Genomic DNA, 17598 nt, shown 5'->3' with positions numbered 1-17598 from the left:
ATCACCACTAAGGTATGAATCCAGAAGTACGTGTACGACTAGCAGGATCGAATACAGAAAACGAAGGAAGGGTTGAACTATACAACAACAACATTTGGGGAACTTTGGCAGACACTTCGATTGGTAATCCGGAAGCAGACGTGTTTTGTAGAATGATGGGTTATAAGTGAGTATTACAATAGTTTGCTGTACTGTTGCAAAAATACCTGTCGGTTAAGCTGCATACCGCGGGCAAAATTATATGATGGTTGTTTGGTGTATCGTTCGAGGATTGCAGGAATTTGATAATATACCTTTTGCAAGTAAGGACCCTCGTAATAAGTGGTTATACGTTATGGTACCTTAGTATGGTATCGTCTCGAGTCAGGATAACATTATTGCATATAGTTGATACCCTCTATTTAAGATCTGACGTTAGCAAATAGAATATACTAAAAAAAGGTCCCAATAAAACATGTTAAGAAAGGGGTGGAAAATATCCAAAAAATATTCAAAACTCATAGTTACCAATTAATGCAAATATAAGACTACGACATTGCTGACCGAATGACACAATACACATGCAGTGATGCTGCAAAAATTTCTTAAATAAAGTTCAACTAAATAAAACGTTATTCTAGTAGGATTAAAGTTAGACATAAACATAGTGTTATGATCCCCATTTTCCTGCTGAGTATGACCATCTTTAATGTGTCATAAATCTTGTTATTTAGAGGCTGTCTCAAGTAAGACCTGTACATATTGTTACGTTCCCTATTTGGCTATTGATGATCATTTCTAGTGTGTCTTTATTCTTGTTATTTAGAGGCTGTCTCACGTAAGACCTGTACATATTGTTATGTTCATTATTTGGCTATTGATGATCATTTCTAATGTGTCTTTATTCTTGTTATTTAGAGGCTGTCTCACGTAAGACATGTACATATTGTTATGTTCCCTATTTGGCTATTGATGATCATGTTTAATGTGTCTTTATTCTTGTTACTTAGAAGCTGTCTCACGTAAGGCCGGCACATATTGTTTTGGTCCATATTTTACTATTGATGATGAAAATCTTTTTTTTCATCATTTGTGTTATTCAGTGGCAGTTCCTTTGTTCGTTTACTCAGGGACAAACCAGTACGTCTGATATTTTGGTTAAAAAAAGGGTTAAGTTCCGATTGTCCCACTTTATAAAATTTGGGAGTTCTGAGTGTCCCACATGAAAAGTTTTTATTGTCCCACATTATTTAATGATGTAAAATGTTCTTAGATGAATAAGGTAACCGTTTATTATATTGCTAAATAAACAAAAATTGAGTATTGTACATTTAACATTAATTGTTTTTAAAGTATGAACAAAAAAAATTTAAAAATCATTTGAAATGAAATATATCAGCTATGTTACGTTATTTTAAAACAAATGTCAATAACGTAATTTTTACTTTTTTTTCTATATAAAGTTTGTAATTAGATTTAGAAATAATGCATTCAATTATAAAAAAAAGGTAAAATTCATTTAAATTTTACACTAAAAATTGTTGACAGAGAATGTTTCCACTAGTCTTTGCAATTTTACTCGGGAAGTCAGGGGACATTGATACAACATTCTCTGCACTATTAAAAACAACTAACACCCAACGTCAGATTCATCTTAACTCAACAACTTTCTTTATTGTAAGCGGAGTTGCTGCCAGGTCAGCCTTTCCGAGAATCACCATTGGTGTGTTTTTCAAATATTTCCAGTGTCGTTGCTAGAACCAAACTTCCAGTAAAAATAATGAGATGTGGTATAATTGCCAATGAGACAACTCTCCACAAGACACCAAATGACATAGACACCTATATGTCACCAATATGGCTTTCAAAAATGGGAATATCTCATACCGCATATTCAACTATAAAAGGCCCTGAAATGAAAAATGTAAAACATATTGTAACCATTTGAAATAGGCATATCTCATAAGATGAGTACCAACAAAAACATCTTACTTATGCATCCACACAATAAAGACACTAAGACACTAAGAATTGATATGACAGATAGATAAAAGCCAATAAAAAAAATTAAATCGTGCATCTAAGACTAAATTTTTCGATTGTACTTGTTCAATTGTAAAATATGTAAATGTTGTTGTTTTTTCATATTATTTTCATACTTTATCAGTTACATTGATTAGTAACCTGTAATTAACTGATTCAAACTATAAACACAAATGATCATCACTATCAAAACAAGTCCCAATTGGTCCGAGTACACAGTTATCGTCCTTTGATTTTCGTTGTCCACGAATATAGTCCTTAATGTGGACAGTGTGTTACTTGCCAATTTATGTTATACCCCTTCCAAATTTAATTCTCCATGTTTTATGCCTCATATAGCAAGTTGGGGGGTGAAATGTCACTGTAAAAAAATTTAGGTCATAAATATTAAGGTAAAGTAGTGATTAGGTCCAGCTGAAAAAGGTCAAAAATTAGCACTTCGGAAGCTGTCAAAAGATTTCCCCTTAACACAAAATTGTCCATATTTTGAGTTAGAGCTGATGAAGTTTTCTATAATTTTGATATAATTTGTCCCAAAAGTAGTACAACACACTGTAAAAATGTTATTGAGAAAGCGTAGGTGAGATTTTTTTTATTTACATTTATTGTCTAAAAGAAATGCACTACGAAATAACTGTGTACTCGGACCTAAGAGGTGAAATCAGGAAATATAGAATCTGTACTTTGGCAACTTCCCTGAATGATCTGATGGTGTCAATTTGTCAAATAGCATAAAACTACAGGATTTAAACTTTTATTTGATAGAATTTCTGCAAAAATGACCAATTTTGGCATTATATGGTCAAAATAAGCATTTCATAGTTTTTTCAATTTTGATGCATAAGTGGCATTTTGACTTTCTATCTGACATGTTTTCATGTGTCAATTTTTGTGTTTCTATGCTTTAATCCAGTTGTATTGCTCATTTGTGAACTTTGAATCTACAGAAAAGAAGATGATCTCAGACAATATGAGCAAAGTGTGTTGTATAAATGACCCTCATCTAACGCCCTGTTTGGATCAAGTTAAATGTGAGGAGCATGGTACATAAAAGTTGAAGTCCATAATAAAGACCTCACTAAAATTGTAAAAAAAGCATTTAACAATGTCTTTTGTACCTGTTTCATTTCACATAATATCTTTCTTTACCTCTGTAGGATACCATGTGGTTCAAATATAAGCCTGTTGAGACTAAAATTGATGCAAGTATTTCACTAAAAAGTGAAAAATCTTTGTATCAGACCATACTGTCTGCTCAAAAAGTTGAATGTAATAGGCTTTTTGTGCTCAGATTTATTGTATCATGTCACCTGAGTATAGAAATGATAGAAAAGACACAATTTTTTATTTCCTATAGCTTCAATATGCATTTTTAAATGTAAATATGTGCTACGGCCTAAATTGACCCTAAATTATTTTTAGTCATACTTGGCCTAAGACCCTTTTAAACTAATATGATATGTTATTTGTAAGTTTTCTTTCCATTTAAAGTACATTAAGTACATATGTAAGGATTATTTATAATCAAAAATAGGCGAGTGATATGAGAGCCAAATTTACATTTTTAATGCACCTACCTAACACACGGCTAAATTATATATCACTAGAAAGCTAAGAATGTGTACTTTCTAAATATCCCGGTCGTCAAAAGAAATTATGGTGCATTTTTTTTAAATCGAGGTCAAAGGTCATGGGTGCAATTTCAATTCACGGATACTTCCAGTTGTAAAATCGAGTCAAAACAAATGCAGAAACGAAACAATTTTATAGGAATGCTGTATTACTGTTGGGAAAATATATTTCTATCATGATATTAATTAATTTTGGTTGATTTTAACGGTAACGCATGTTACATAACGTTTTCTCTCGGAGTCTTTGAAAATCAACATTTAAGTCACACAAATGTATCTGTAGTCGCCCTTGCATTATCTAAATCATATAATACCTCCATATCATTTGATTGCACGTATTTACAAACATATATATCTGCAAATTTGATATAAATAATCCGAAACAAAATATTTGAAGCAAGGAGAAAATATAACATATGACGTATTTTTAATTGTTTAGAAAAGTCCCATGATGAGCTGTTTATTAAAATTGAGGAAGCGTATGGTCTCCTGTTAGTTTGAAAGCCTGACAACCATAGAGCAGATTTTCTTTTATATATGTTGCAATATGTTGATATATAAAAAAGAAGATGTGGTATGATTTCCAATGAGACAACTATCCACAAAAGACCAAAATGACACAGACATTAACAACTCATACATCACTAAATCAGATATGATAAGAGTACTAACAAACATAACTAAAATGAGTAAAGTGCTACTGGTATATTTATATCAACAAATTGACAATTTTAATATAAAACATCACAAGGAAAATATGATCACTCATTGTACGTCAAAATGTGTTTGATTTTACTTCAGTCGGCCGCCGTGTATCTTGAGATATATAATTAATCAAACAACACTTTACAAAGTAGTTTGTACTCTTTTTAAATATTACACTAGTGATGACGTTCGGCTACTTTGGCACTAAACATTACGTTTTTTTTTTATCTTGTTTCACCGCTTCAAACGGAGGACAAGGCTATCCTAATATTGAACCTTTTATTTGGCTTTCTAATGTTAAAATCCCGTGATCGAAACGTCGGACCAATGGGATGTTGGACCATTAAGGTGTCGGAATATTGCGATATCGGAATATTATAGCTTCATTTTAACTTGTAATCTCATCATTCTTATCGGTCAACATATCCATACAAAGACAACTTCCTTGGCATGGGCATATATCAGTACAGCAGAGGTTTTGCTCAAAGCGGACACAAGATCTACTATATACAGATTGAATTAAAAATTTGGAATAGATATGAGGGATTTGTCAAAGAGACACCAACCCGCTAAAAAGCAGACAACGGCCAAAAACCACCAATGAGTCGTCAATGCAGCAAGAAACGACCAAACCCGGAGGCGTTCTTCAGCTGGCCCATAAACAAAAATGTACTACTTTGAAATGATAATGGACGTCATACTAAGCTTCGAAATATACTCAAGAAGTTAAAATAAAAAATCATACAAAACTAAGAAAGGCACGATGCTCCTGACTTGGGACAGGCGCAAAATTGCGGCGGTGTTAAACATGTTTTTGGAAATCTCAACCCTCCCCCTATACCTATACCAATGCGTGAACAGATCAAATCTTGTAGAAAGTTGGATGACATCATACCGGACCGATGTTGCCTTTTAGCCAACCAAAGTCATACGGAGATCTTTTATTGTTTCTGTAAGTGGGTCGACATTGTCTTGGATAAAATTTTAACCCCCAGAAGAAAAATAATGCCATGTAGAATGTATGCCCCATTTTCATTGTTTCTAATCTCCTGATCAGTCAAACTTGTTAATAGTTATCAAAGGTGTGTCCATAAATACGGTGCATTGGTAGTGATAAACCTAAATGAAAAAGAGTAAAAAAAATATTTATAGATAATATACATTCTACTAAAGCCATACATCTAAGAACTTTGTCAATAGGAATATTGTACGCTTTATTAACTGCCGCAGATGTGCCATCATCCAAAAGACAACACAGAAATGTTTTTAAAGCAGGTGGCATAATTTCAATTGAATAATCCAGTGAAATGTTTTTAGATAATGGATATTCATCTGATTGGATTACAACTTTACCCTATATCTGCTTCCGTAAAGTAGCTGCACTAAGTGCTTGCAACCAGTTTCGCAGTCACTGCTCAGATCTTTAAATTTTACAGACCGAATATTTTCAATGGTAATTTTCCGTCATTACGGCATAAGACAAAATTATAGAGCTACTGTGTACAATATTGGATGTACCTTGGCTTTGTTGAAGCTGTATACATGTAACTATAAATTGACCATGTTTTTTTAGTTTTTGTTGAAGCTGATAATATGTTGTGTAGTTTTCTCGGCGGCGATCCTCGGGCAGAAATTAAGCCCGGTTAACTGATCAAGTAATTAATGTTGTTAACCAGAATACTTCCTTGTGTACAGGCACGTCATCTTTAATCGTCGAAATGTTAATAAAAGCTGTTTTATGTTAAGAACTAAATAGCTCTTTAATTTCTGATTTCAAATTTTGTAGCAAATATTTAGCGATGCAAGCTCGATGGTATAAAGATTTAATAGTAAAATTATCATGAGCATGATGAGTTATTTTGTAAATCAGATCATTGTTGGAGATATATGTAGTAACACTCAATACAGCTTGAGTTTGCTCCTCAGAGGATACCTTATGAAGTTGTGTAACTTGCTTATAGGCTTTATACATTTGCAAAATATACAAACAGACAAATCAGAATGAGTTGTAGATCTACTGTCCTCGTTGATATATTATGAGAAGATCTACTGGTCGGTAGAATTGGTACATGTAGTACAAAGTCTTTGTACAGACAAAACAGAAGTTGATAGGTTGTGCTTACTTTTGAAATATTTATAGCAACTCTTATGATATTTTGTATTTTCAAATGGGATGTTTTCATTTTTTTCATATTCATCGACCAGTCTTCTGTAAACTTCATCTTTTCGTTTTCCCACTGCGGCAATACAACTGTATCTTCATTTAAGTGTTAACTACATAGTTTCTATGTAGTAAATATATGACAGACTATGCATCTGTGTCAATAAATGGATAGTTTTTTTGCTTTTTAGCAAAGGAATGGTTTCATTGTGAACTGGACTGTGAAAATATGACACGACTCGGAAGATTTTCTACAATTTTCCGATACGATTCCTTATTTAGAAAGGGGTGAATTCTACAGAATTCAAAAACTATATTTTACTTTGATTTGATCTTTATTTTGGACGATTTTATATCTATTTAAGCTACATTGAAGTTAAAGATAGAAATAGAACCGTTTAAATATGATTTATCGTACTCTAATAGCACTATTTAGTACACGGAAATCGACTAATATATTCAGTAAAAAACGATAACGAAATAGATAAGGGATTCCGGAAATTATAGTGATTTTACCCAACATCATAAAATTACAGAAATTCGTGATTTTAAGAAATGTTGAGATAAAGTCTTGAACTTGAATGAAAAAACGATAACTGATGAGTAATTTGGTGTGATCTAAAACGGATAGATTGCAAAAACATTTAATAAAAATTTAATATTAGATCCGAAAAGGTCGGGATTATGAAAATTTTCGTACAACATGTCAAATATTTAGAAGGAATGCAAAAGAATGCGGACTTACAGTTGTAAATATTGTTTTTCATTATTTTAAGAATCTAATTCACTTAATTATTCTGTCTAAAAGAAGAGATACGACAAATTTCCATTGCTTGAAAAACATGTCGTAATTATATAATTTTCAACTAATTTCTGAAATAAACGTCAATTTTACAAAAACTGCACCGTACGATTTTGTGACGACCGGGCAAAAATCAAAGTTTAATCATTATTCTTTCATTTAAAAAAAAAATTAGCCGTGTGTTAGGTGGGTGCATTAAAGTCCTTAACTAGACGTCTTTTTCAAATATTACACTCGCCTAAAAGCTTCACAAATTTAAAATTGCTGGAAAATATTACATCTTCATGTAAGGCTCCCCTTCATTGGAAAACCTCCATTTTTAGGCACAGGCTCATATAAATTTGACTTTTGAAAAATTATGCTAAGTCTGATATATAAAATGAGTACTGTATTGCTTTAAATACATGATGTATTATATATTTAGGCATTTAAAAAAGTATTTTTTTGCAATTTTTTAATTTTAAAAGCCCCAAATGTTGATAGTTGAAATTTCTCAATTTTAACGTCCAAATTTAACACGTAAAGTTGAATATAGAATTGATCATAGTGTCTATAATATATATCCTATTGCTATGAAACTTTGCAAGCAGTCTTATAATATATTAAGCTTTTGTCATACCAAGTTTTATAAAGATTGGGCAACTTTTTCTATCCTATTAGGTCCGAGTACACAGTTATCGTCCTTTGATTTTCGTTGTCCACGAATATAGTCCTTAATGTGGACAGTGTGTTACTTGCCAATTTATGTTATACCCCTTCCAAATTTAATTCTCCATGTTTTATGCCTCATATAGCAAGTTGGGGGGTGAAATGTCACTGTAAAAAAATTTAGGTCATAAATATTAAGGTAAAGTAGTGATTAGGTCCAGCTGAAAAAGGTCAAAACTTAGCACTTCGGAAGCTGTCAAAAGATTTCAAGACCCCCTTAACACAAAATTGTCCATATTTTGAGTTAGAGCTGATGAAGTTTTCTATAATTTTGATATAATTTGTCCCAAAAGTAGTACAACACACTGTAAAAATGTTATTGAGAAAGCGCAGGTGAGATTTTTTTTATTTACATTTATTGTCTAAAAGAAATGCACTACGAAATAACTGTGTACTCGGACCAATTGTCCGACATTTAAAACTTCCCAATTGTCCCACAACCATATTCCCGATCGTCCCACAAAATTGCATGACCTTTTTATCTGTAATTTTCAAAAAAATAGGACAATCTGGAAGACACAAAAAAGAGGATGTATGAGTTATTACATCCGTGTTATTTATAACTAAGAAAAAAACAAAAGGAAATATAATTTTCAGATTTGTGTCATCTGATTTTTTTTTAATATTATCTTAAAAAACCATTGCCATGATCGACGAAATGAACCAAATTTAACCAATCATTATATAGGTATGGAGGTGTTCCGAAATATAATTTCCCCCCTGGAAAAGGACAAATGTGGATAGACGACATTACATGTCCTCCGAATGCCGACGATTTACAGGAGTGTAGTTTTGAGTGGGAAAGTGGAACAGTATGGTCTATGAGTGCAGTGGGGGTGAAGTGTAGGACAGAACCCATTGAAGGTAATTAATGAATTGTACTTCATTTTAAGGATTTTAAGAGTCTTCTTAATGTTTATTAGAAAAGTTCTTTATTTGTATCAAATCATTTTTTATACAGTTGTTGTTTGGAATTATTTTTTTTAATTGATGAGTTGAAACTAGATTGATTGATATTGTCTAGAGATATAGTTCCTATAATATTATTTTGTATTGATTCAGCTTGAGTATTTGAAGTGTGCCATTCTCTCTTAATCATATATAATTTTCTATGTATAAGTGGTCAAATATATGAAAAAATACAGTTAAACCAATCAAAACGTTTGAAATAAGACGTATTACAAAATGGCCAATGTCAGTTGTTTGTAAAGTTTTCTTCCAAAATGTTGTATGAAAACTTGAAAATCGTTGTAAAATGGCTTTGAGAATAATATAATTATACATTTCTTTATTTCTGTGAAAATAAATTAAGTTCTCCTATAATCCAGAAATGTTAAAGTTTTTATATCACTACTATTCACAAAAATGTTCAAGTTCACATACAACATTTTGGAAGCAAGCATTTTGTCGTTATTTTCAAAGCCTGTTTGTGAGATATTTTTTTCTTGAAAACTTTGTAATTTACAACATTTTGGAAGCCCAGCGCCGATATATAACATATAGAAAATAAAAATACTGTGAGTTCATTTCTACTGGGAGATGACAATAGTTATCAAATTTTTAGTAACCAGGCTTAAAATTTTCGACGTCAGACCCTGCGTTTCGTCTACATAAGGCATTCAATATCGCAATGTTACAGATTTTTGAGCTATTCCAATAGGCTAGGTCATGCATTTATTATTGGTCCTACATGTTGCTATTCGTTACTCCTCGAGTGATATTATACAAATATAGCCTTTGTATGAGGTCGATACAAGGATATATTGACCTGAAAAAAGTATATTGACTGAGGACAAGTCCGAGGTCGATATACTTCTTTGGGTCGATATATCCTGTATTGACCTCATACAAAGGCTATATTTGTTATATTATTAATTTCTGACCATATTTGTATCAAAATCGTCATTTAGGTTTGTTGGAATTTTAAAGATATTACATTGTCTCCTTGGCATTTACAACATATAAGTTGTTATTTCATTGACTTTTTTTTGGACATCTTACGTATTTGAAGATTTATTTCGTCAAATAATTGATTACAGATATCATATGTTTAAAAACGTTAAACAATATCCCGAAATTCATTCAAGACGTCACAAAGTATATCGGTTTTTAGATATTCTAAAAATAACCGTGCGATATGCTTTTTGCAGGTCAATATACATTTTGCTATCCGCCGTTTTCTCTCTACCTTCGAAAATATAGTTTAACATGTGACTATCTCTAAATGAATCAAATTTGTTAAAATATACGAATTAATAATATTAACTTCTAAAGCTTAGACGCATTACATGCAATAGTATTTATCATGCTGTATATATGATATAGACCGTTGGAATATAATCGTTCTGAAAGACACATCTTAAAGTTAGAAAACTTAATTTTTTCACATACATGTAGGTACATGTAACGCCTAAAAAAAACCAAGAGATTTCGGCAGGAAAAGTACAGTATTCATATTCTTTTTCTGCTATTCATGATTTGTAGTAGATGTTACTGGCTTTGAACTAGCGTTTAGTAACTGCGAGTAACACATTTATTTACAGTGTGCCGTGTGGTTTTATTTTTTGGTAAGAATTTAATTTTGTGTGCTGTAGTTGTCATGCATGGTTTTCAAGCGATTTACGACATTTAAGGACTGTTACGAGTTGAAGAAAATTTATTTCGTTAACAATTGTATGAACATTTTGACATGTCAATCATTTTCCTCTCCTTCCAAGATCATAAAAAGTGTCTTTGAGTTGTTTCAACTTATGACGTCTTATTTAAAGATACCAGAGAGTTCTCTCGTTTGTGTCTTTTGTGTTTTTTGCAAGGGTTTTTAATGTGTTTTTTTTTCGATCTGATATGTGAATTCCTTCTCAACTGATTTTTTACGGATCTTTGCGAGTTGTGACGTGTTGTCGCGAATGGTTTACTAGCGATATACGATACTCACGGATTGTTACGAGGGTATTAGGGAGACATATGAAATTCGTTAAGAAATGTCTGAACATTTTTGACATGTTAAACTATTGCCCCTCTGTTTGATCCATAAGAGTGTCTGCGAGTTGTTGCAAATAAACTCTCTTTGGGGTAAACCATCAATGATAATATGTGTGAACAGTTCTTATATATTTTTATAGGATGAATGCTGAACTTTGCAAGAATGGTTCTTTTCATGCTTCAGGTATAAGGGAAGTCCTAAAATAGTTGAGCTGAAGAAATCTCTCGTCAATATTTTAAAATACTGAACATATTAAATTTAACAATAAACTCATCATAGATACCAGCATTAGTTTTTGTATTTATGCCAGATGCGCGTTTTTTCTACAAAAGACTCATCAATGACGCTCGAATCGAAATTTTAAAAAAATGGCCAAATAAAGTACCATTGAGAATTTCCTTGTAGACTTCTTACAAATTGCAAATATCAAGAATACTGTAGATGTTTGCATGTTCTTTTTAATTTGAATTTAGTTGTTTGTTTTTAAAGTTCTATAAGTTAAAAATAAGGGGTATGGTTGCCATTGAGACAACTCGCCACATAAGACCAACTGACACACAAGTTTAGAACTCTAGGTTACTGTTCTGTGAAGATAAGTTGACAGTGATAAACAGGCTAATGTATCTTCTTCTGATGTCACCAACGATCGTCATCCAGCTCAAACACAACATTTTTACATTGTTTGAAACTTCTGCTTTATTTGGCAACAAAGACACCAATTTCAAAGATCATAAAAATAAGCAAGTTACAAACACTGACGAAGAAGTCTTCATTCAAATAGTTAAATTTGAAATATTTTTATAAATTGTTTTCTACTACTTAATACTTAACGCAGTTATAAAATATCTGTTTTATTGTTTTGTCTACGCATTAAGGAGAAATTGTTTCTCACATGTATGTCCTGAATTTATTGAAAAACCCGTATATATGCACTGTCATATCAAAAAGAGAAATCTCAAGATGAAAGACTCCATCACATTGATGTACATTTATTAGCATAATACATATACAATGGCGTTTTGTAAATTTAGAAGTTAGAAATGTTATATGATTCTTATAAACATAATGAAATTCGTGTAACTCTTTAGAGTTGTGATTTTCAAAATATAGTACAATGTAGATATACACATACTGTGTTGGTGTCATTCATAAATTACATGGACTCATATGGATATATCAATGTTTAGACATAATTTCTTTTAATCAACACTTGCGTTAAATAGACTGTTGGGATGTTTTAATATTAGTTTCTTGTTTTTTAATGTAATCAAAGGCAAAATAGTTTTTCTTGATTTTTTGGCAGATATAATACGGTTTCTGATATGTCTGTGCTGAATTTATTTATCAATGTGTTATGCTTCTGACGCATAAACTATATAAAGTACGTGTGTAACAGTCAGTTTTCAAACTTTACTGAGTGAAATCCTATAAATGATCAAACCTTCTAGTCATCGTTCTAAATATATAAAGACTGAGGCATGTAACAGACAAAAACAAAGGTTAATTTTAACATATTTATTAATACGTTTTACTTTGTACAGACGACACAAAGAACATCTGCTTCATTGGTATAAGGAGGACATCTCAAACTTCCACATTTGGTTCGTAAAGGGAAAAACAAACCTCCGCGTTCAGCTCCATTCTTCTTATCCAATGGTTCTGCATTTTTGTCAACACAGGCGTAGTCTTTGTTGGAATATTCTTTATGATCACTCATTAAATAACCGTTATATTCTGAGTTCCATCCGTTATAGCAAGTCTGTCTACCTAAATTGTTTAGAGGTTTGCGTATATAATAACAATAAATCGTAACTATCTATTCTTAATCTGGTTTTAAACATCATAGTAAAATTATGTGATATGTATGTTCTTATAAACAATGTATCTGAACTTATTGTCTTAAAGTTTTCGCTGATTAAGTGTTTTCTTTATACATTATCCTCAAATTTTAGAAAGAATAAAATTTCAAAATGTTTAATCATTTACACTGTTAAGAAAAAAATCAGTTCACCGTAACCACTGACGCTATGACGTATGTCTAAGTAGCTATTTAATATTTTGTTTAATTTGTTTACAAGAAGGATGCAAAACATAACTTTAATTTGAATTTGAAATTTCTTATAAAACTTTAGACAAAGTATGTATACTGTTCATTCGTGAAATGAAAAAGATTTGAGCTACTTTTTAGGCTCTTTATATTACTTTGTACTTAATGATATATGTTTTTTAATGTCGAGCATTTCGGTACCAATGAAGTTAATGGGTTATAACATAATCTGTTATTGACATTCCTCCTGTCATATTAGTATCAAAATATCTGAAATTATATTTATAAATAATTCGAATTGTGAACATCGTCTTATCAATTTTACCTGGTATCATGATGACAGCTGATCTTCGTTTCTGATAACAGACAGCACATGGTACTTCCTTGTTGGACATACTTTCTGACCATCCCGAAGGCTTACATTTTGAATTAAGAATGTATTCACCTCCATGTATCTGGTCATTGTCATATGATTGATGCTGTCCATTCTCTGGGTCATTAGGAAGACATAAATAGTTGACACCACCTCCAATAAAAAATATTAGTTTAAAAAACATATCATTCAAATGAGACTTACAATTATCAAACAATCAGGTCAAATTTTTCAATCATAGAAAAGTGTTTGTTCAAACGTTCATTTCATCGTATTGTCTATACTTTATTCTAACATGACGTCCTTCAAATGCTTTGAGTACACACCCGTGGTAAAATATGAATATATTTCATGGGCTGTTCCCATTGTACCCCCACGTCATATGTTTTTTAATGAATGAGCGACGCGACGTCATAGAACAATGACGTCAGAATATAAGCAATTTACGGGAAAATACACGCTTGTGAAACGGAAAATCATCACAACAAGGAAACGTTAACAAATGATGCTAAAATGAGTTATATTAGCCGTTTTTGTATACATATAAGACATATAAAGTACAATAATTATTAGATTCATCTAAAATTATCTAAATATGTTATTATAAATAGTTTAAGCATCATCATTTATTCAGTTTGCTCCGTTATTTTACGTCAATTAAATAGTGCGTTTATATATTGGAACGGCAAATAATGCCATCACCTAGAGCGCTTCGATCCAAAATAATTGCCGTATTTGTCCTATTAGAATCGAAATAATTCATGGGGGCTTGAATATATCTAGATTTTACCACGGGTTGTCCCTTTATGCCGATATTTTACCCCTCGCTATCGCTCAGGGTAAAATATTTGTCATAAAGGGCCAACCCGTGGTAAAATCACGATATATTCAAGCCCCCATGAATTATTTCTTAAACATTCTTCAAAGTAGTATTGCTATATCCTACTACGGAAATTTAAGCGAAACACCAATATTGAACCCAACTGACGTTATTTAAAGTTATCTAAATCAATGTGCCGAAATAAATTCATTCAACTAATAAATATGATGTAAAATTGAGAATGGAAATGGGGAATGTGTCAAAGAGACAACAACCCGACCAAATAAAAAACAACAGCAGAAGGTCACCAACAGGTCTTCAATGTAGCGAGAAATTCCCGCACCCGGATGTAGGTGACTTATGCAAGACTATTTTCATTTACCTGTATACACTATGTCAACTCCCTTTGGACAGTTTGTCTTTCCCCAACGAATATAGGTTACTCCTAAAGGTACAAATACAACACACATAAAAGAAAATTATGATTACAAAATTCAAATATCTAAGCCTGCTTGTAATTTTGATTACTTTAATTTAAAGGGGTTAAAACATGCAAATAGGATTATTGAATAGTTTAAAGCAGGATACAACTTTAAGGTGGTATGGGTGTCTTTCGCCATCTTGGATTGTAAAAAACAGAGAATCTAAGGTCCAGATTTTCAATCAAGTAAGCAAAATTTGATGCAGGAATGCAAATTACTAATGTAAGTTTGCATTTCAAAGGATACATTTATCAGATTATAACTTATAAATATTAATATTTTTACAAGTGGAAATGAATTTTGATTGATTTTTTTATTTCTAAATTTGCATTTTAAGGAGAGATGACTATGACAAATTGCATTTTCGGAAGGAATCTACATGGAATTTGCTGTTTTGTAATTTAGCCAGAAGAAAATGCACGATGACCTTATCTTTTCTTTTGATATTCTCAATGCATCTTATTAAAGCTATCTTCTTGTGTTTATTTTATAATTCTATCAGTTAGTTTAGCTTCTGATCACATAATGATGTTTTTTCCTGTATAATCCATACAAAACGCGTCATTTTGTCACAACCTGTAGCCTTAAAAAACGGGCGTTGACCTGTTATTTTTATTATAGTTTTTAACATAAATTAATATAAACTACAGTTTGGCAATAAAGAACAAATTCTATCATTTTAAATTTAGACTCCTATACCACCTTAATTATAAATTCAGGGTCTTACATAGTACTACATATGATGTACAGTATATAGTTTCTGATTGACGAATGGGCAATTTTTTTTAATTTAATCACAATTAATTATCTTTTTAAAATTTTTATATTTCGGTCCATATGAGTATTTGGACCATACGCGTATGGTCATGACCATATGGGTATATACACATACGGTCCAACAATACGCGTATGGTTCGACCGTTCGCGTATTTTCGGGTAATTAACACGTTTACTTTCGATAACATTTAACTCTTTATGAGTAATGACCCTTCTAGTTGTCACGACATTAAAATGATTATTTCATTATATTTTAATACTAAAAAAGATTAACTAAATAAAAATAAGCAGTTTCACAGATTTAATTGTATTCCTGATTTGTAAGTACAATAAGAAGATGTCAAAATCAAATGCACATATTGTAAATTAAAGGAAGCTTTGTTACTTAACGTATACCGGTCTACTGATTTACCACGTTTATTGTGTAAGGCAAAATGTGTAACTGAATAGGATCGTGGACAACCAAGACATGCAAATACAGAAAAGTTATGGTACCGTGTGGAATTAAATGCCACCCAAAGAAAACATGCAATTAGCGATGAAAACTAAGATCAATGAATGTGGCCTTTTGGGTTTTAAAATTAATACATGTCTATGTAAATATCCTTGGTTTTTTTTAAGATAAAGTTTATAGTTTTATTGAAACGTTTCTAATATATATTTGAAAAAATATCAATATAGTCCAAAAACTCATATGGTCCGGCCCGTTAATAACCAAACGAATATATACTCATATGGTCCGACCATACGCGTATGGTCGGACCATATGATTATACGCATAGGGTCATTACCATACGTGTATGGTCCAAATACTCATATGGTCCGGAACATTTACATAACTGCGTTTCCTTCAACATTAAAATTTTAATAAAACATATTTCACAATTGATAAATTTGAAACAACCTGCATTGAGTGTTTTGCTTTGTGGTGGACATTTGTCTTTTCGTGACGTATGGAGATAATGTTTCATCATATCTACCAGTGACTGATCTGATGCCGACAGTTCATAGTCCTTACAATCATGGCTGTACACAACTATTATCACAGTTGCTAGTACAAATTGCACATTAGCTAACCACGTATTCATTCTACAATTCATAAAGATTATAAGTTGTTATCTCAAACATTCTGTTTCCGCGAAATCATTGACGGTTTCGTTTAGAATAGCTGAAATTTATCGTTCATCTGTCTCGTTTAGTTTGAGATGTGGAGTTTTCATTCGATTTTTATTGAATTTATGGTTGAATTTGCGTAGCTCAGTATCTACATTTCTAAATTTCTAAAATCAAAACTATAATGCATTATCAAAATTAAGATACTTAACAATTTTAACAGGCAATACTGCCATGTAAATTGTCTATTTATTTATATTGTTTAAAAAAATTGATGAAATATTAACTTCCCTGACAAATTTCAGTGGACATTATAATGCAGATGTATTTGAATCTGCTTTCTCTTTTACGCAATTGAACAATTCAATGTAAATCGATGCAATTCATACATACAGCGGTGTATAGCTGGCATCGTTTTTGAGTGAACTTGTCAGTGTTGATGTTTCTTTTTACCTGAAATAAAAAAAAAGTACTGTAAAAGTTAATAGCATACCTCTCCTTCTGGTCTGTTTTGGAATGGCAATACAATAGGCTACAATAATATCATGGCTGGTGTTATATTATATATAATAAAGTATAATGAGGTGTTTGCGTGACTAGATATTGACTTTTTGTTTATACATACATGTAATATATGTATATCAGATATCTAATGGTATTCAGAATGATATTAAAAACCAGCAAGCATTTTCTTCGTAATATCTCCAATAAAAAGATGATGGCCTTTCGCAGTTTGAGTCAAGCATTAAAGAAATTATGCTTAATACTATATCATTAAACTCAAACAGAAAAGATACTTACTAACAGTCCAGTGTTAGTGTCCCATATATCTATAAATAATTCTAGATATTGACAAGGTGGAACAATCGAGAAATAAGTATGCGACACATTATGATTTCTGATTTCCAGTTAGGAATCTGTCATTTATATATAGTGCATATCAAAGCTCGTGTTTTCAATTATGACAAACTTAA

At 31.5% G+C, this 17598-nt stretch overlaps 1 protein-coding gene and 1 long non-coding RNA gene across 2 annotated transcripts in view; one reads left to right on the top strand and one right to left on the bottom strand.

Moving 5' to 3' along the window:
- The window catches only part of LOC139480838 (CD5 antigen-like), a 32357-nt gene extending 21072 nt beyond the window's left edge, over window positions 1-11285 (top strand). Inside the window, exons 8-10 of the mRNA XM_071263737.1 lie at window positions 13-166; window positions 8718-8893; window positions 11152-11285. Coding sequence (XP_071119838.1) covers window positions 13-166; window positions 8718-8893; window positions 11152-11156 — 335 coding nt within the window. The 3' untranslated portion in view covers window positions 11157-11285. The remainder of the gene's footprint in view (window positions 1-12; window positions 167-8717; window positions 8894-11151) is intronic.
- Window positions 11286-12706: 1421 nt separating this feature from the next.
- On the bottom strand, window positions 12707-16596 carry LOC139480835 (uncharacterized). The gene is made up of 3 exons (XR_011654520.1): window positions 16416-16596; window positions 13385-14697; window positions 12707-12779 (listed from the first exon to the last, which is right to left on the bottom strand). It is a non-coding gene; the product is annotated as an uncharacterized lncRNA (long non-coding RNA).
- Between the last annotated feature and the right edge of the window lie 1002 nt (window positions 16597-17598).

This window comes from Mytilus edulis, chromosome 7, assembly GCF_963676685.1.
Source record: "Mytilus edulis chromosome 7, xbMytEdul2.2, whole genome shotgun sequence".
Classification (NCBI taxonomy): Eukaryota; Metazoa; Mollusca; class Bivalvia; order Mytilida; family Mytilidae; genus Mytilus; species Mytilus edulis.
The sequence above is the reverse complement of the archived record's forward strand: the minus strand, read 5'-3'. Positions and strand labels throughout refer to the sequence as shown.